We start from the raw sequence: 21,160 nt of genomic DNA, 5'->3' as shown, positions 1-21,160 counted from the left end.
GACCCGCTTTGAGACCCCCTTAAAACAAGCATTGGCATAGCCAATAGGTCTCGCTTTTGGGACCGTATAAGTATTTAGTTATGCAGCACAATATCATTGGTGCAACAATATCAACTGTTGCATGGCTAAACACTTATAAGGTCCCAAAGGCGAGACCTATTGGCTATGCCAATGCTTGTTATATATTGCCACTATAATGCTTGTTCTCCATGATGGAGGAGGGCCGGTCTTAACAATTGCGTTAAATGTGTTAGTTAGCAGTGGGGCCCATAAGTCTTGATGTTCTAAAAAGAAGTCAGTCGGGACCCCATCCGGCCCTGGAGCTTTGGCACGATTGCATTTGGCAAGGGCAGGAATTATTTCCTCCTGGTTAAAGGTTATAGAGTTAACGGGGGTCTCTACGAGGATATTAAATTTGTCCCCGGGGATGATGGCGCCCCCGAATATCAACTCAAAGTGTGACACCCATGCGTCTTCATCCATGTGGTTGTCTAGTAGTTCTCCTGCTCTTTCTTAGGAAAAGGAGCATATACTGCCTTCCAGAAGTCCCTGCTGTTATTAAGGGATGCGGCTTTAGCCAGGCTTTCCCATGCCTCATCTTTTAGCTCAACTTCCTGTTCTTTGCGGGCTCACTTATATACTGAAACGCTCACATATACTGCCTTTCACATATGTAGTTACTTACAAATATACCAGTGAGATATCCACACACTCACGAACACAGCCATAAGCACACTCACCCACCCATACAGCCCCTCACAGACGCACTCATGAACCCATACACGCAGTGAATCACCCACTCACACATCCATGCAGGGAGTCACATACCCCCCACCCACCCACACAGACACTCAGGCATCCATACAGGTACTAAGACAACCAATCAATAACCCATATAGACACTCATTTAGCTACTCACCAACCCATGCACTTACACACCAACTGATAGACTGATACAGACATTCCCACAGATTAGTCACTAACCCATGCATTCAGTAAGACACATTTAATCACTCACTTATACAGTTAGTCACACACCCACTAAATCATCCATTCAGACACTCATACACCCACCCATTCTTCAATACACCTTGGCGTATATATATATGATTTTGTTGAAAATCACCAGCTGGAGGAGTGCGTGTCCGAATGCATGGGCATTTTTGTTGGGAATATGAAAACACGGCAGGTCCAAGCCGTGGGAAGGTCGCACCACCCTTCTGAAATGGCACGAGGGGCCCGTCTTACCTGAACTTTTTGGGGGAGAAATACGGCGCAGCTGGTTTCTTATATGGCAGGAACAGGATTTTGACTCTGAGGCCCACTGGAGGGCTTTTTTAGGGTCCTGGCAAAGGTTCGTAATTGCACAGATCCACTGGAGGATGTAAATAACTCTGAATGCAAACTACAAGTTCCGGCATGCATCGTAAAATATTTCATTAAGAAGAGCACACCGGAGGCTCATTAAGCTAAATAAAATGCAGGGAACTGTGGGAGAGTAAAATGTGCACTTTCGAAATGCCTCTGAAGAAAGAGCTCGTAAGCTCTGAAACGCGTCAGGCAGCAGGACAGAGTGATCAGAGTAAGGATGCCTGTTCCTTTTGAATAAAATGATTTTGTTGAAAATCACCAGCTGGAGGAGTGCGTGTCCGAATGCATGGGCATTTTTGTTGGGAATATGAAAACACGGCAGGTCCAAGCCGTGGGAAGGTCACACCACCCTTCTGAAATGGCACGAGGGGCCCGTCTTACCTGAACTTTTTGGGGGAGAAATACGGCGCAGCTGGTTTCTTATATGGCAGGAACAGGATTTTGACTCTGAGGCCCACTGGAGGGCTTTTTTGGGGTCCTGGCAAAGGTTCGTAATTGCACAGATCCACTGGAGGATGTAAAAAACTCTGAATGCAAACTACAAGTTCCGGCATGCATCGTAAAATATTTCATTAAGAAGAGCACACCGGAGGCTCATTAAGCTAAATAAAATGCAGGGAACTGTGGGAGAGTAAAATGTGCACTTTCGAAATGCCTCTGAAGAAAGAGCTCGTAAGCTCTGAAACGCGTCAGGCAGCAGGACAGAGTGATCAGAGTGAGGATGCCTGTTCCTTTTGAATAAAATGATTTTGTTGAAAATCACCAGCTGGAGGAGTGCGTGTCCGAATGCATGGGCATTTTTGTTGGGAATATGAAAACACGGTAGGTCCAAGCTGTGGGAAGGTCGCACCACCCTTCTGAAATGGCACGAGGGGCCCGTCTTACCTGAACTTTTTGGGGGAGAAATACGGCGCAGCTGGTTTCTTATATGGCAGGAACAGGATTTTGACTCTGAGGCCAACTGGAGGGCTTTTTTGGGGTCCTGGCAAAGGTTTGTAATTGCACAGATCCACTGGAGGATGTAAATAACTCTGAATGCAAACTACAAGTTCCGGCATGCATCGTAAAATATTTCATTAAGAAGAGCACACCGGAGGCTCATTAAGTTAAATAAAATGCAGGGAACTGTGGGAGAGTAAAATGTGCACTTTCGAAATGCCTCTGAAGAAAGAGCTCGTAAGCTCTGAAACGCGTCAGGACAGAGTGATCAGAGTAAGGATGCCTGTTCCTTTTGAATAAAATGATTTTGTTGAAAATCACCAGCTGGAGGAGTGCGTGTCCGAATGCATGGGCATTTTTGTTGGGAATATGAAAACACGGCAGGTCCAAGCCGTGGGAAGGTCGCACCACCCTTCTGAAATGGCACGAGGGGCCCGTCTTACCTGAACTTTTTGGGGGAGAAATACGGCGTAGCTGGTTTCTTATATGGCAGGAACAGGATTTTGACTCTGAGGCCCACTGGAGGGCTTTTTTGGGGTCCTGGCAAAGGTTCGTAATTGCACAGATCCACTGGAGGATGTAAATAACTCTGAATGCAAACTACAAGTTCCGGCATGCATCGTAAAATATTTCATTAAGAAGAGCACACCGGAGGCTCTTTAAGCTAAATAAAATGCAGGGAACTGTGGGAGAGTAAAATGTGCACTTTCGAAATGCCTCTGAAGAAAGAGCTCGTAAGCTCTGAAACGCGTCAGGCAGCAGGACAGAGTGATCAGAGTAAGGATGCCTGTTCCTTTTGAATAAAATGATTTTGTTGAAAATCACCAGCTGGAGGAGTGCGTGTCCGAATGCATGGGCATTTTTGTTGGGAATATGAAAACACGGCAGGTCCAAGCCGTGGGAAGGTCGCACCACCCTTCTGAAATGGCACGAGGGGCCCGTCTTACCTGAACTTTTTGGGGGAGAAATACGGCGCAGCTGGTTTCTTATATGGCAGGAACAGGATTTTGACTCTGAGGCCCACTGGAGGGCTTTTTTGGGGTCCTGGCAAAGGTTCGTAATTGCACAGATCCACTGGAGGATGTAAATAACTCTGAATGCAAACTACAAGTTCCGGCATGCATCGTAAAATATTTCATTAAGAAGAGCACACCGGAGGCTCATTAAGCTAAATAAAATGCAGGGAACTGTGGGAGAGTAAAATGTGCACTTTCGAAATGCCTCTGAAGAAAGAGCTCGTAAGCTCTGAAACGCGTCAGGCAGCAGGACAGAGTGATCAGAGTAAGGATGCCTGTTCCTTTTGAATAAAATGATTTTGTTGAAAATCATCAGCTGGAGGAGTGCGTGTCCGAATGCATGGGCATTTTTGTTGGGAATATATATATATATATATATATATATATATAAAATTCTTGAACTTTTTAAAAACACTCAGTCATGGGATGATGTCATCAGTGATATCATCAGTGATGTCATTTGAGATGTCATCAGTGATGTCATCAGTGATGTCACTGACCATGTCATGAGTAATGTAATATGTGACGTCATCAGCAGTGCATTGCGGGGCCGTAAGTTATAGTTAGCTCAGCTAACTATAACGGTCGAATTTCTCTGGTTTTGCACGAGTGTAATGTCAGCCTAACTATAACGTCCCTGAAACCTGTATTTTTTCAGTGAATATAGATATATATGCATATATATGTATATGTATATATATATATATATATATATATATATATATATATATATATATATAAATATATATATATATTCACTTAAAAAACCATAGGTTTCACACATGTTATAGTTAGGTGGATATTTCACTCATAAAAAACCAATGAAATTCCCCCGTTATAGTTAGTTCAGATAACTATAACTCGCGCGCCCGCAATCCACTGCTCATGACGTCACATATTACATCACTCATGACTTGGTCAGTGGCATCACTCATGACATCACTGATGACATCATCCTTGTGATAGAGTGGCGGTCGCGCGAGTTATAGTTATCTGAACTAACTATAACGGGGGAATTTCATTGTTTTTTTATGAGTGAAATGTCCACCTAACTATAACATGTGTGAAACCTATGGTTTTTTAAGTGAATATATATATATATATATATATATATATATATATATATATATATATATATATATATATATATATATATATATATATATATATATATATATACATATACATATATATGCATATATATCTATATTCACTGAAAAAATACAGGTTTCAGGGACGTTATAGTTAGGCTGACATTTCACTCGTGCAAAACCAGAGAAATTCGACCGTTATAGTTAGCTGAGCTATGGTTTTTTAAGTGAATTTGCAAGGTTTTTTAAATGCTAAATCCTAACTGTAACGTGTGTGAAACCTATGGTTTTGTCAGTGAATTTGTACGGTTTTTTAAATGCTAAGTTATGTATGTATTATTATATTTTTTATATATTTATTTTACAATAAACTACGTATTAAAAAGTTTTTGTATTTTTATATTAGGGTTTTTCACGGTGCGCGCACCGTGCGCGCACCGTGCACGCACCCCGCGATTTTTTTCTGCCTTCGGGTTCCTTCAGGGACCCCCTGAAAGGCTTGGGGGTCAGGAACTCTCTACCCTGCCCCCTTTTCACGATCGCCACCTTCCTTTTTCACTCTCGCACTCAAAACAAACAAAATGGCGGCCGACACTTCCTGATTTCGACCGATTCGAACGTTAGCTGACATTTAACCACCAATCAGAATTACGCTCGCGCACGTAAGGGTGCGCGCATGGTGCGCGGCTATAGATATTTATGTGCTTTTAACTCAATTTTCTCAGGAACTACTGAACAGATTGACTCCATATATGCAAAAGGCACTTCCCTGACCTGAGGACTACCTCTTTGCCAAATTTCAAGTAATTCTGTTCAGCCGTTCGGGCTGTACCTTCGACTAAAGGTCCTATGGGAAAATGCATGGGGAAAACGCGTTTTGGGACCCCCCTTTTTTCTCGGCCCCCGCTTGACAAATCCCCCCGAGACTTTCAGGGTAGGAGCTGAGCGGAGCGCCCCATTAGTTTTGAAAATTTCGCGAAGATTCGTCAACCGGCGCCAAAGTTATTCAAAATAGAATTTTGAGATTTCCTATGGAAACACGGTCCTAACTATAACTATCTACTGGCGACCGCCAGTAGATAATATATATATATATATATATTATCTACTGGCGGTCGGACTTGAGGACTACCTCTCTGCCAAGTTTCAAGTAATTCTGTCTAGCCGTTCGGGTTGTACCTTCGACTAAAGGTCCTATGGAAAAATGCATGGGGAAAACGCGTTTTGGGACCCCCCTTTTTTCTCGGCCCCGCTTGACGAATCCCCCCGAGACTTTCAGGGTAGGAGGTGAGCGGAGCGCCCCATTAGTTTTGAAAATTTCGCAAAGATTCGTCAACCGGCGCCAAAGTTATTCAAAATAGAATTTTCAGATTTCCTATGGAAACACGGTCCTAACTATAACTATCTACTGGCGACCGCCAGTAGATAATATATATATATATATATATATTATCTACTGGCGGTCGGACCTGAGGACTACCTCTCTGCCAAATTTCAAGTAATTCTGTTCAGCCGTTCGGGCTGTACCTTCGACTAAAGGTCCTATGGGAAAATGCATGGGGAAAATGCGTTTTGGGACCCCCCTTTTTTCTCGGCCCCGCTTGACGAATCCCCCCGAGACTTTCAGGGTAGGAGCTGAGCGGAGCGCCCCATTAGTTTTGAAAATTTCGCAAAGATTCGTCAACCGGCGCAAAAGTTATTCAAAATAGAATTTTGAGATTTCCTATGGAAACACGGTCCTAACTATAACTATCTACTGGCGACCGCCAGTAGATAATATATATATATATATATATATTATCTACTGGCGGTCAGACCTGAGGACTACCTCTCTGCCAAATTTCAAGTAATTCTGTTCAGCCGTTCGGGCTGTACCTTCGACTAAAGGTCCTATGGGAAAATGCATGGGGAAAACGCGTTTTGGGACCCCCCTTTTTTCTCGGCCCCGCTTGACGAATCCCCCCGAGACTTTCAGGGTAGGAGCTGAGCGGAGCGCCCCATTAGTTTTTAAAATTTCGCAAAGATTCGTCAACCGGCGCCAAAGTTATTCAAAATAGAATTTTCAGATTTCCTATGGAAACTCGGTCCTAACTATAACTATCTACTGGCGACCGCCAGTAGATAATATATATATATATATATTATCTACTGGCGGTCGGACCTGAGGACTACCTCTCTGCCAAATGTCAAGTAATTCTGTATAGCCGTTCGGGTTGTACCTTCGACTAAAGGTTCTATGGGAAAATGCATGGGGAAAACGCGTTTTGGGACCCCCCTTTTTTCTCGGCCCCCGCTTGACGAATCCCCCCGAGACTTTCAGGGTAGGAGCTGAGCGGAGCACCCCATTAGATTTGAAAATTTCGCAAAGATTCGTCAACCGGCGCGAAAGTTATTCAAAATAGAATTTTGAGATTTCCTATGGAAACACGGTCCTAACTATAACTATCTACTGGCGACCGCCAGTAGATAATATATATATATATATATATATATATATATATATATATATATATTATCTACTGGCGGTCAGACCTGAGGACTACCTCTCTGCCAAATTTCAAGTAATTCTGTTCAGCCGTTCGGGCTGTACCTTCGACTAAAGGTCCTATGGGAAAATGCATGGGGAAAACGCGTTTTGTGACCCCCTTTTTTCTCGGCCCCGCTTGACGAATCCCCCCGAGACTTTCAGGGTAGGAGCTGAGCGGAGCGCCCCACTAGTTTTGAAAATTTCGCAAAGATTCATCAACCGGCGCCACAGTTATTCAAAATAGAATTTTCAGATTTCCTATGGAAACTCGGTCCTAACTATAACTATCTACTGGCGACCGCCAGTAGATAATATATATATATATATTATCTACTGGCGGTCGGACCTGAGGACTACCTCTCTGCCAAATTTCAAGTAATTCTGTTCAGCCGTTCGGGCTGTACCTTCGACTAAAGGTCCTATGGGAAAATGCATGGGGAAAACGCGTTTTGGGACCCCCCTTTTTTCTCGGCCCCGCTTGACGAATCCCCCCGAGACTTTCAGGGTAGGAGCTGAGCGGAGCGCCCCATTAGTTTTGAAAATTTCGCAAAGATTCGTCAACCGGCGCGAAAGTTATTCAAAATAGAATTTTGAGATTTCCTATGGAAACACGGTCCTAACTATAACTATCTACTGGCGGCCGCCAGTAGATAATATATATATATATATATATATATTATCTACTGGCGGTCAGACCTGAGGACTACCTCTCTGCCAAATTTCAAGTAATTCTGTTCAGCCGTTCGGGCTGTACCTTCGACTAAAGGTCCTATGGGAAAATGCATGGGGAAAACGCGTTTTGGGACCCCCCTTTTTTCTCGGCCCCGCTTGACGAATCCCCCCGAGACTTTCAGGGTAGGAGCTGAGCGGAGCACCCCATTAGTTTTGAAAATTTCGCAAAGATTCGTCAACCGGCGCCAAAGTTATTCAAAATAGAATTTTCAGATTTCCCATGGAAACTCGGTCCTAACTATAACTATCTACTGGCGACCGCCAGTAGATAATATATATATATATATATTATCTACTGGTGGTCGGACCTGAGGACTACCTCTCTGCCAAATTTCAAGTAATTTTGTTCAGCCGTTCGGGCTGTACCTTCGACTAAAGGTCCTATGGGAAAATGCATGGGGAAAACGTGTTTTGGGACCCCCCTTTTTTCCCGGCCCCGCTTGACGAATCCCCCCGAGACTTTCAGGGTAGGAGCTGAGCGGAGCACCCCATTAGTTTTGAAACTTTCGCAAAGATTCCTCAACCGGCGCCAAAGTTATTCAAAATAGAATTTTGAGATTTCCTATGGAATCACGGTCCTAACTATAACTATCTACTGGCGACCGCCAGTAGATAATATATATATGTATATATATATTATCTACTGGCGGTCAGACCTGAGGACTACCTCTCTGCCAAATTTCAAGTAGTTCTGTTCAGCCGTTCGGGCTGTACCTTCGACTAAAGGTCCTATGGGAAAATGCATGGGGAAAACGCGTTTTGGGACCCCCCTTTTTTCTCGGCCCCGCTTGACGAATTCCCCCGAGACTTTCAGGGTAGGAGCTGAGCGGAGCGCCCCATTAGTTTTGAAAATTTCGCAAAGATTCGTCAACCGGCGCGAAAGTTATTCAAAATAGAATTTTGAGATTTCCTATGGAAACACGGTCCTAACTATAACTATCTACTGGCGACCGCATCAGACAGATAGGCAGGGGCTGTGCGCTTTCTTTAGATATGGTTTTCAAACCCAGGAAAATAATGCTTTAAACTAGCTTCTGAAAGAATGTAGGCTTTAATTTTGGCTGCACACACTTGGCTTTGGCCTTGCAACCATAAACTAAATAATTAATGAGGATTCTTTTACACAACCCGCTCGCCAGCTGTGAGGTATCAGTTCAGCTACAAACACAGCATGTCTCCATGTGATCCAGGTTTTGCCATTGCACAATTCATCAGAGTAATGAGGGATCAGATAATGGAGCCCATTCTGTGCACAGGTCCTTGGTAATCGTTTGTTGTGCAATGCACAAACCCATCAAAAGAACACACTCTCTTCAAAATGGCCTAGGCCTTCTTTGAATCAAAAACAAAACAGGCTGATGTCCTTTTTCAAAGTAACTTGTCACAAGAAAAAACTCCATCACCTGACACAAGTGATAGGTCATATTTCTGCCAGTGCCCAATTCCCGTTATTAAGCATTACTTTCAATAAGTGGCGCCAGATACTCTGAAAAATAAAGCACCTTAATGTCCTCAGTCCTTTCACCTAGTGACAATTGCGGTGTAAGTTTAATAAAGGACAAAAGATTCAGTTGTAAGTGACTGTTCCTGGCTGTAGTGATTGAGGAAGTTAGTTGGCATTATAGATAGGATTCCCCTTTTTTGGCCATCGTATTGGTATTTATCTATATTTACTTTGTATTTGGAGAATAAATGAAGTCGTGAAATGGTATGTTTCCACATTTATTTAACTTAAAAACATGCAGTCATACTTGTATGCCTGTCGTGTTGTGGCAAATGAAGTAGCCAAGTAGAACAAAACACTACGCCCACAGGTAAATATTACTGGTATACTACAAATATAAGTTAACAGAAGCTTGTATTTAACGGAATCTCATCCTGTTTCCTAATTCCCCATGCTGTCTGTCTGCTCAGCTTTTGGCCTCGACATCATGAAAGACAGCATGGAGAGTCCCTCACAAGAAACCCAGTTTTCTGTATGTTTCCTCTTACAAAAACCCACATTGTTTTCTGTCTGTATTTATCTGTTAAAAACAGCAAAAACTGAAAGCTGTGAGCCTTAATTATAGACAGAGAAACTCATTCTATGTTCATATGTCTTTAATGGTAACTGAGAACTCCAAAGTTACTAAACTTCCACCTCGAGAACAACAACCACACCAACTCCACAACCCTGATTGACAACCTCACCAACCTCGGACTCAGACAGCTTGTCACATCGCCCACCCACTCCGCCAGCCACACGCTTGATCCCATCTTCTCCGCAAGCCCCCACGTCACCTTCAGCCACACCACCGAACTCCACTGGACCGACCACCGCTGCATCCACTTCACCTTCCGGAAACCCACCACACACCACCGCACTCAACAGATCCCCCGCCCCAGCTGGAGCAAAATCACCGAAGACCAGCTAAACGCCACCCTCGCCCGAAGCCCACCCGCCGACCCCACCGATGCCGACACTGCCTCCCGCAACCTCAGACGTTGGATCGACAATTGCACCAACACTCTCGCCCGATCAAGAAACCCTCCAACAGACACACTAACAAGAAAGCCAGCTGGTTCACGGGAGACCTCCAGGCCCCCAGGCAAAACTGCTGTATACTAGAGAAGAAATAGCACAGCGAACAGACACCAGACAGCCACGCAGCCCACAAGAACGCCATCCGCAGACACCATCACCTCATCAGAGCAGCTAAAAGGGCCTCCTCCAAGGACCGACTCGACAACAACGCACACAACATCAAGGAGCTCTTCAACATTGTGAAAGAACTCTCCAACCCCAGCTCCAACTCCAATGACATCCCACCATCACAAGACCTGTGTGACTCCCTCGCTATCTTCTTCCATCGCAAGATCGCAGACATCCACGACAGCTTCGACAACCTGACCGCCCCAACAACCACCGACACCTCAGACCCCGCGGCCACCACCCACATCGATCCCCTGCTCACCTGGACCAACATGAACGGCAATGACACCATCAAAATCATGAACACCATCCACTCCGGCTCTCCGTCAGACCCATGCCCGAACCACATCTTCAACAAAGCTAGCACCACCATCACACCCCATCTCCGCAAAGCCATCAACATCTCTTTCGAGACCGCGACCTTCCCAGAGAGCTGGAAGCACACCGAGATCAATGCCTTACTAAAGAAACCCAAGGCGGATCCGTGGGACCTCAAGAACTTCTGGTCCATCTCCCTGCTCCCGTTCCCAGCGAAGGTCATCGAGAAGGCCGTCAACAGACAGCTGACCCGTTACCTCGAGGAAAACAACATCCTGGACCCGTCCCAGTCCGGGTTCCGCAGCAACCACAGCACCGAGACTGCCCTCATCGCCGCCACCGGCGACATCAGGGCCCTGCTGGACAATGGCGAAACAGCGGCCCTCATCCTCCTGGACCTATCAGCCGCCTTCGACACTGTCTGTCACCGCACCCTACACACACGCCTCCACAACGCAGGGATCTGAGACAAGGCTCTGGAATGGACCATCTCCTTCCTCTCTGGCATAACCCAGAGCGTCCGCCTCCCCCCTTTCAGTTCCGAAGCCTCCAAAATCATCTCCGGCGTACCCCAAGGATCATCCCTCAGGCCAACACTGTTCAACGTCTACATGGCACCGCTCGCCCACGTCGCCCGACTACACGACCTCAACATCATCTCCTACGCCGACGACACCCAGCTGATCCTCTCCCTCACCAAGGACCCCCTCACCGCCAAAACCAATCTACAGGAAGGAATGAAAGCCGTCGCCGAGTGGATGAAGATAAGCTGTCTGAAGCTGAACTCAGACAAGAGGTCCTCATCCTCGGCTCCACCCCCTCTGCCTGGGACGACTCCTGGTGGCCGTCCGCACTGGGAGCAGCACCAACACCCACTGACCATGCACGCAACCTGGGGTTTATCCTCAATTCAACACTCTCCATGACCAAGCAAGTCAACGCCGTCTCGTCCTCCTGCTTCAACACCCTCCGCATGCTCTGCAAGATCTACAGGTGGATCCTCACTGAAACAAGAAGAACGGTCACCCAGGCCCTCGTCAGCAGCAGACTGGACTACGGAAACGCCCTCTACGTAGGAGGCTCGGCCAAACTCCTGAAACAAATACAATGCATACAGAATGCCTCTGCTCGCCTGATCCTCGACATCCCGTGCCACAGCCACATCACACCCCACCTGAGAGACCTGCACTGGCTTCCCATCAGCAAGAGGATCTCCTTCATGCTCCTCACCCACGCACACAAGGCGCTCCACAACACCGGACTGCATACCTCAACAGACGACTCACCTTCTACACCCCGAACCGACAGCTCCGCTCTGCCGACCTCGCCCCCGTCCCCCGCAACCGAAGAGCAACCACTGGCGGCAGATCGTTCTCCCACCTCGCCGCCAAGACTTGGAACACCCTCCCCATCCTCCTACGGCAGGCCCAGGACCTATTAACCTTCAGGAGGCTTCTCAAGACCTGACTTTTCAAGCAGTAGCAGCACCCCCTCCACTCCCACCCCCACCCCCCAGCGCCTTGAGACCCTCATGGGTGAGTAGTGCGCTCTACAAATGTTTGATTGATTGATTGAAACTAACACTTTACTATATCATCAAAGAACTTAGAAAATGGAACCTGTACCAGAGCCTTTACTCTTTCTTGTATGGCTACCTAGGAAGCTCCTCTTCGTTGCACCTTTGACACTACAGCCCTGATAAGAGTCATTCATCCCAGCTGCTCCCTCTGAGGTCGGCATGATCGCTGGCGAGCTAGTTTGCAGGCGAGCGCCGGCCCTTCTGGTTTTGATTATTCCAGCTCTGACTTTCTTTTCGCATGTAGCTGCCCCTTCGAGTCTAGGAGAAGTGTTCCTCATGGCTGAGGGCTCTGATCCGTCCTGTGCACCATGATAAGAACTTGGCTGGCCCAGGGGCCTAGCCCGGCATTTGTAACTGGCTGGTCTGAGACGGAAAGTGGTTGAGCTGATACGCAACTATCCTAAGGGACTATTTCCTGTCTGTCATTGGTGTGGAGCAGAAGCTCATCTCAATGAAAACAAAGCATTAACGCCCCACTGCCTATGATGTAGCTTTTCTTTGTGCTTGCGGTTCACAAAGTCTGCATGTCCAGCGTAAGTAACTAATCCATCCCTGGCTTTAACTCTGCCCTCTATTTGAGAAGTTCACCCCCCCCCCCCCCCCCATATAATTGTAGGACTAAAAGTAGTCAAATCGAAAGCAAAAACGAGTGAGCATGCGGGGCTTCTGATACCTCAGGTTAGTGGAGGCCAGGAGGGCGTGTTTCACCGATAACTCGCTGGCTGTCCCTGGGAGGCCGGGGTGCAGAAGCTGGCATGGCTGTGGACGCTGGAGCTCCCCCTTTGTTCCCTCCGGGTGTAACTGTCCATTTATGAGACAAAAGGGAAGAGCAGATGAACAGTTCCACCGACATGCTCTCAGCGTCATTCTGTCAGGTTATTCTCTGACTGTCCATGATGCCAGGAGCCAGGGTGTCGCTCCTCTGCTTGTCTCTGCTGCCCTGTGAATTTCCACTGTCTGACTTTTGACAGACAAACTGAAACACTAGGGATGAGCACAGGAGCAGCTGCAGTGCTGGCAACAGGTTCACAGTGTCAATGTATGCCTACTCTGCCTGGCCCCTAGGATTCAGGTTGTTGCACATTGCAGCACTGATAAAGCCCGTTTGCACATGACCTGTGTGTAACCGGTTCAGTCTGGGTAGACTGGTTGGATGCTCCCACACTGAAAGGGGCTCTGCTCCATCTGGGCATTTTCAACTGTATACCTTGCATCCGCATTTCAGAGCCACTGCAAACATTTAATGCTTACTGCCTGACATGTACTAGATTAAGGGGGCCTTTCTACCATGTTCTACTCATGGAAAAGTGCCACTCACAAATTTCCCCATCATGATCTAAGGCGTGAAATGTCACATATAGGCATAACAATTTGACTAGAAATCAAGGGGGTGGTCTTTTCATGGCTGGTGTGGTAAAGGCAGTATTATACCAGGTAGCAAGTTTGACAAATGTGTTTAAGCCGGAATCAGCAAGTTTGACAAATGTGTTTAAGCCGGAATCAGCAAGTTTGACAAATGTGTTTAAGCCGGAATCAGCAAGTTTGACAAATGTGTTTAAGCCGGAATCACTCAATTCTCACTGTCACATGTATTGCCCTGGTTTGGGTTTCCTGGAGCTTCCACTGTGAGAACAGGCAGAGATGGTTTGGACTGGGCAGGAGCTGGACTGGGCGTTGTCAAGACTGTCAAGGGGGCTTTCCATGGCTGGTGTGGTGAGAGTAGGACCAAACCTGCTTCGGTCACCTAGAGTCTCAGTCTGGACTCAGAATAGAGGAATTTGCCCTCAGCTGTGCATCAAAGGGGCATATTTAAAAGGCCCCTGCACCACCGAAGCATCACTTTTTTTGACGCTCCGGTGGCATACAATGCCAGCCTATGTGGCTTTCCATGGCCTTGTAAATATGGCCCCCTTTCACGCATTACTCTGCGTGAAATGGGCGTTCCATAGGTGTTGCATGGGGTGCAAAAAAATTCTTGTCTTTGTGAAGAAAGGTGTCCCTTCCTGGGCAAAAACCATCATCTCTGCAACGCAGGCACCCTTGCACAAGGGTGCCTGCATTGGCGCTAGGTAGCCAATTGTGCGCCACCACTGAGGAAGGCACAGGGATGCGTCATAGTGCTGTAAATACAATGCATCCCTGCACTTTCCTAATGACTCAGCTCAGTGCAGCAAGATGGCTTGCAGCGTAGCACTGCATCCTTGTCTAGTAAATATGCCCCAAAGTTTCCTGGTGACCTGTATTCTTATGTCAAAGCTGATAAAAAAAATATAAAAATAGTCTTTTTTCCCTTGGAAATGTAAGCCTAATCCAGCTATTACTATTACATAAAGGAATGACTTTTAAAAAGGCGTCGGAACAGTTTCTAAATTATTATTCAACAGTGGCAGATATGCCCACTTATAAAAACAATGCAGAGATTTTTACATGATACGTCTCTCAAGGACCATCCCCAGGGGCGTAACTCAGGCCCCTGCAGCCCCTGTGGCGTAGGCGGCCACTGAACCTTTCAAAGGCGACCTAACCCTTCAGGGGGTGGCCATATTCAGCCCAAGGTCAATAAATAATTTTAAGATATGAGATATTCAGGGTCCCCTCTACATATTCTGCAAGGGGTACCATTATTTTGTGTTACGCCATTGACCATCTACTGGCCCTTTTAAAATCTGTAAACAGGAGCGTCGTCCCACTGATGAAATGCCGCAGACAGAAGAAAAACAAAATGACAATAAAACTATTTTATTGTCATTTTATTTTTCACTTTCAGTCCGCAAGTCTGGGGTGGGGTTGGGCCATGGCTCAGCATCAGCGGCAGGGGGAGGTGGAGTGGAAGGCACTGAAAGTGCGCATGTCGGTTTGGCCGGCCGTCTTAGGATTTGCTATCTGCAGGCTGTTCCTCTGAGATATCAGTAGTGCTTAGGGGCACAGGCTCCCAGTCCCTACTGGAGCATTAAACTGGCCCGCACCGCCCAATCCCAGCGCTTCTCTAATGCTGAGAGTAATTGCATGAGAGAAGTCCTGGGATTGCATGGGGAGTCTGGGAGCCTTGTGATCCTGGGGATTGCACTGCCAGGAGCAGAAGAGCAGTGAGATTGCAGTGTCCAGCAGCAAAAGGTAAGTGTGTATTTTATTTTTTTCCCTGCGCTGCCCTCCTAAGTCGGATTGGCAGCAGCCGCTGCTGTCTGTAAATATGAACAAGCGGTCAGTATTTGGCAAACAAAGGCATCGCTAGTTGGGCAGGAGCTGGGTGGAACACCGGGGGCCTTGTCTGTGACTGCCCAGGAGCCTTTTGACTGATATTATGATGGTGGTATTACTAAGTGCAGCATTTTTGCTACTTTATTAAGAAATCGAAGAAGACCATCATATCAGTGTAATTTTGTGTAATAATAGGTGGCTGGTGCATTGCGTAGGAGATGTGTAGGGCATGACTCTCCTTGATTGTCCACAACAGTCGTTCCTGCATAGCACCACCTACCCTGAGTGTGGTGCTCTTTCAGCACCTCCATGGGTGCAACACCAGCTTCCGTGGTACACGGAGCACCAGAGAGATGTTGCTCTAGAGAGCAAGCTAGGCAGCTAAGCCACGCCCACGAAACTACGAGGAATTTATAGCAGTAAGAAGAGCCTGTCCTTGAGTCCACCCCCAGACCTCTTCCACCAATGGGTGATGACTTTACTATCTAGGACAAACCTCAGGGAATCCAAGATCCTTGCCATAAAACACACTACCTACAGGGTATGAAAGCCAGCCTGAGGACACAGATGAAGATGCCCTTTTCCTCACTCACTCAGAGGGTGATATGCACACTAGTGCTTAATTTGTAAAATAATTAGTGCCGGGCCCAAAGTTTTATTCAGAAGCCAGCGGCCAGGACTATCAAAGGTCATGGTACCCCATACCAAGGATGTGTAGTTTTGATTCCACCTCATGACTCTTTACTCCACCGCCAGACATTCACTGGCTCTTTATCCCACGCTTGCAAGTTCTTTTTCATCTCCGCTTTCTCTCCTTTTCTCACTGTGTTTCAGTCTTCCTCTTTTTCATTCATCCCCCCCCCCCCTCCCCTTTGTGTTTTTCGCTCTCTTGCTCTGGATCAAAGTCTGTTGAAAAGAAATAAGTGTTGGTCCCCAAAATTGAGTGCCAGTGGGCCCCACCTGTAACTACTGACTAAAATTAAGCACTGTGCATGGCTAGGCTGGGCCCATGGACAATTCTGTCTGGCGCAATCCATCCTTACCTGGCTACCTCCAATCCTACATTGCAAAACATCTCTACACTACAAAAGGGCTGCAAAACCATGGCCTATACAGTCAGCTCCTTCCAGCAGCAGGACTAGAGGACGATGATTAAAACAAGCTTTTTTGCATTCCCCGAGACTGAAATTCACTTGATCACTTCCTCTATCACGCATTCATTCAACCCCCTCCCACTCAATCACCCCGCCGCTCTTCGCCTGCTTCATTGACTATTCAGCAGGCTTCGATGGGGTTGACCGCAACATCCTCTGGCAGAAATTGGCACGCTGGAACATCAGCCCGTCATTTATTACTAGGAATCAGATCGCTGTATTCTCGAACCTGGGTAAAGGTCAAACTTTTCATGAAATCTGTCACGAAGAAAATTGCTACAGATCGGGGGCTAAAGCAGGGATACATCCTGGCACCAATGCTTTTTAATTTGTACACCGCAGATATGGGCCAAGAGCTGCATGGAGATCGTCTACACAAAGATCCAGCTGATGCAATATGCCGACGACCTTGTTCTTTTGGATCACACCAAAATAGCTCTTCAAAAAGAACTTACCGTCCTCTCTGAATATAATGCCGAAAACAAGTTTGTCACTATCCCAAGCAAGTACAAAATAGTGATTTTTGGCCACTACCCGAAGAAAAAACTGGCGAAGTGGAGGTTGGGACCCCTGATTTTGGACTGTGTACAAACCTATAACTATCTTGGGGCCTGATTCAGCAAAACGGGCCGTCCACAGGCCCACCTCCACAAACTGCGGCAAAAAGGAAAGATGGTCACCTATGCCCTCTGCAAAATATATGCCATTTTAGATAGTCCAACAACTACGGCCATTCAAAGAGTACTGAGGGCCAAATTACTACGTCCCCTAACTACATGCAACAGGCTTTTCCAGGGAGGTTCGCGCAGGACTTGGAAAAAATACATGGCACAACATTTAAAAACATATTTCGTTTACCAGCCTGTACTAGGAACATCTTGATTCGCCTGGAATTCGATCTTAACCAACAAAAATTAGAAGAGCTGGCTGCGCTGATGAAATACTTTTATTGAACAACTGCGGCTCCGGAGGACACCATGAAGGCCGTCATAAAATTCATTTTCCTACAACCAAGCAACCCTTGGTCTGCCTGCCTTGCTACAGCCAAAGACCTTCTGCAACTTGCGATAGAGAACTGGGACCCTAGCATAATCAACTATGCTATCATCAAAACAACAATGAAAAAGCAACTACGCTTACGTTCTCGCAGTCCGGACATGGAATCCTTGGCAGCCAGAGATTTGAATGAAACTCAAAGTCTCCATCACATACTACTTAGCCACAAGCCCCACCTCACGCTGCCCGTGGGGAGACAAGCGCTACATCGGATCCTTGCCGCCAGACTACATCCACTCTCCCTAAAAGAATTATATCCAACAGGGAATGCACGGTTGGGCATTACGGAGTGTCGCCTCTGCAATTACAAAAGAGTGTCCCTGGCACACATCTTACTTAGCTGCCCTGCCCTGAGGCTAATTCGCGGAATCTATCTCAGACCTATTCTTCTCCAACTGGGCACCCAGATAGCAAAGGAGGCTGTACAACAGCTTTACACTCTAGACATTGTGAAGCACATGTCTAACGTTTGGAAATTTGTTTACCCTACCCGCACAACATTGAAGGACAAGTCTCCACAGGCTGAGGACAGCGAACAGCCCGACAGCCCCTAACACGTCAGGGTTACCGGCCCAGAGGTCCGGCCATCACTGAACAACTGACTCACATCAGGGCTGTTTTAGCGTTAAAATCCAGTCCCTTTGTCACAGGTTTTAAATATAATAAGCACACAAAAAAAAACCACACAAAAAAACACAAACGAAAATAACCTGATTTTAAGAATGTCCTGCACATATATTTTATTTTTCGACCTTTAAAAGTTTTTTAACGTTGCATTTTGTAATGGTTTTAAGTAACCAGACACATAAAAAGAATTCAGTCATTAATTAATTAATTCATTCATTCACTCACTCTTCCAACTACATAGCCATTGACTGATTCTTTCATTCTCTCAAAAAATCCAGACCAATTGGCTTCGCCAATGCTTATTCTGTCATTACTGTGAATTTTATATGGGTTGAATAGCACGTGGTTTGTCCCTTACCGCTTTTTATACCGTATGTGTGCCCATATCTTTAAACCCGATGATTTTAGCGCTGTAATAATCAGGTGTGTTCAACGCCACTTTTTCCATCCTAAATCTGACCGCTATTCACCAATATTAATCTCACTGCCACTTTGTTTCTGCTCCTGCCACGCACACATAAAAGACCCTCTGAATATTAGTGGTTCGATTATAAATTTTGCAAAATGGCCCAGACACCGGAGATTGGAGGAAAGTGATATGATAAAAACTACTTTTGTGTGTAGAAGTTTTATTATCTCAGGGGCAGCATCCAAAATAGGTTTTGTTTTAATGATATTTTAGTACACCGACTGCAGCCTGAAAAGTATTCTCTTTAAATGGAGCCATCTGAAAATTCATTTTCCTAATCTAAACTGATTTTCCAAAGACTACTAGACATGTTTTAATAATTAAGGAGACGGAACAAGTTAGATAAAGGCAGACCGTTTCTGGCTTTTTGTTTTATTTTTTGCAGAAGCTTTTAGCCTAAACTTCCACTCTATTAGAACAACCCGGATCACTTATCCATCCAGCACAAGAGAGCTGCAGGCCAGGCCATCTGCACATCTGAAGATGTTAAAAGGACAATAGATGCCGGAATGCCAACCAATTCAGGCCGCCAGTAATTCCTGCTGTTTTTTCTGGGAGCAATTACGAAGCTTAAATGAAAATGAAACGCAAATAGTTTCCTGATCAAAAGGTATTTCTAACGCACTTTTCTATACCGCGTCAGTATGACACTGAGAAATCTTATTTTCCCTTTATTTAAATCAGTGCTTTAAATTGGAAAAAATAAGTGCAGGTGCTCAATCAAATAGAGGTGTGGCAAGTGGGCGGGGCTAATGGCAAGATAAGATCATACAAAATGACTTTTGTACTAGTTGCAGCACATATTAAAGCACAAGAGAAATGCGTTTATGTCAATAAAACAGATTAACTCAGTGGTTCCCAAACTTTTGACTCCTGAGGACCCCCACTGCATCACTACTGGAGGCCGCGGACCCCCAAGCAATTTTTACAATTTAAATTTAAAAAAGTTAAACAGTAATTCGCAAAAAATACACAAACAAGTACACACCAAGCAAATACTTCCATTACTAAAGCTTTCATTATTTTATATTGAAAAATATTCAAAAATAAAAGCATTTTAATGGGAAGGATGGTGCTGCATCTCGGCGATTAACTTTTCAATGTTAGGTTTTATTTCGGAAAGTTGAATCCTTAGGTCAGATTCTACATTTTGCAAGTGATTTCTGTTCTTATTTTTAAGGTACATAAGGTTTGAGAAAGCCTTCTCACATAAATATGTGGTGGGGAAAGGAAGTAAAACCTTAAGTGCCTTGTACAATAATTCAGGAAAATCTGTTCGTACCTGCAGCCAAAAATGTGTCAGACTCAGAGACTTTTCCTTGAATTGAAGCTTACGTGCACTATCTGTCGCGATTTCAATGAAACCGTTTTCTTCAGATGCTGTCAGCCCCATTAAATTGTCAATATCTACATTAAAAGGATATTTAATCCAGTTTTTGCTTTCATCCGGAAGTGGAAAGTACTGACGAAAACTACACCGCATATTTTGGAGATGCAGGATAAAAATTTCTAAGACTTTGTTTGATAAGTTATCATCAGCAGATTCCAAGAATGTCTTCAGGTTCTGAAAATAATCAAAATTTATTTGTGTTATGCGACGAGCCCATAAGTCTAACTTTTTTATCATTGCCTCAATCTTGTCTTCAACATTAAAAATTGTGATACCTACTCCTTGCATACTCAAATTGAGTGCATTTATATGGGTTAAGATATCTGCCATATATGCCAGCATAGCTAACCAAGTATAGTCATGTAAGCGCTCATAAAGTGCAAATGGAGATTCCAGTTCAGTGACGAAAACTCTGATTTCATCTCTTAATTCAAAAAGCTGAGACAAAACTCTACCACGCGACAGCCATCGGACTTCTGTATGCAGCAAAAGCTGATGATGATCACCATCCATGGACTGACAGAGCTGTTCAAAAAGCCATGAATTTAGTGACCTAGCTTTGATAAAATTTACAATTTCGGCTGACTCATTCAAGACCTTTTTTAATTCTCTGGTATCTTCTTAGTGGCTAATGCTTCTCGATGAATGCAACAATGATTCCATACAACTGAAGGGTTAATTTCCCTTATTCGTGCTACAAGTCCAGTTAGTCTCCCAGACATGGCACGTGCCCCATCTGTGCTGATTCCTATGTATTTGGACCACTGAATTCCATTTGATGTCAGAAAGTCATTGAAACTGCTGAAGACCTCTTCAGCAGTGGTATGTATCAAATAGCAGCAGAACAGTAAATCTTCACAAATGTTCCCCTCAAAATCATATCTAACATAACACAGGAGATGAGATTTTTTTTGCTATGTCCGTACTTTCATCTACTTGTAGGCTATAATGCAGACTTTTACAAACTCTTTCGATCAACTGTTCCTTCATGTTGTCTGAAA

The 21,160-nt window shown here is 45.3% G+C and overlaps 1 protein-coding gene across 1 annotated transcript; it reads right to left on the bottom strand.

Moving 5' to 3' along the window:
* Window positions 1-19,826: 19,826 nt before the first annotated feature.
* On the bottom strand, window positions 19,827-20,672 carry LOC146862359 (zinc finger BED domain-containing protein 5-like). Its single transcript, XM_085643079.1, has one exon. It carries the CDS (start codon window positions 20,670-20,672, stop codon window positions 19,827-19,829), a length of 846 nt encoding a protein of 281 aa, XP_085499205.1.
* Window positions 20,673-21,160: the final 488 nt, after the last annotated feature.

This window comes from Triturus cristatus, chromosome 2_2 (genome assembly GCF_964204655.1).
Source record: "Triturus cristatus chromosome 2_2, aTriCri1.1, whole genome shotgun sequence".
NCBI classification, from domain to species: Eukaryota; Metazoa; Chordata; class Amphibia; order Caudata; family Salamandridae; genus Triturus; species Triturus cristatus.
Note: the sequence above shows the minus strand (reverse complement) of the source record. Positions and strands in the feature narration are given on the sequence as shown.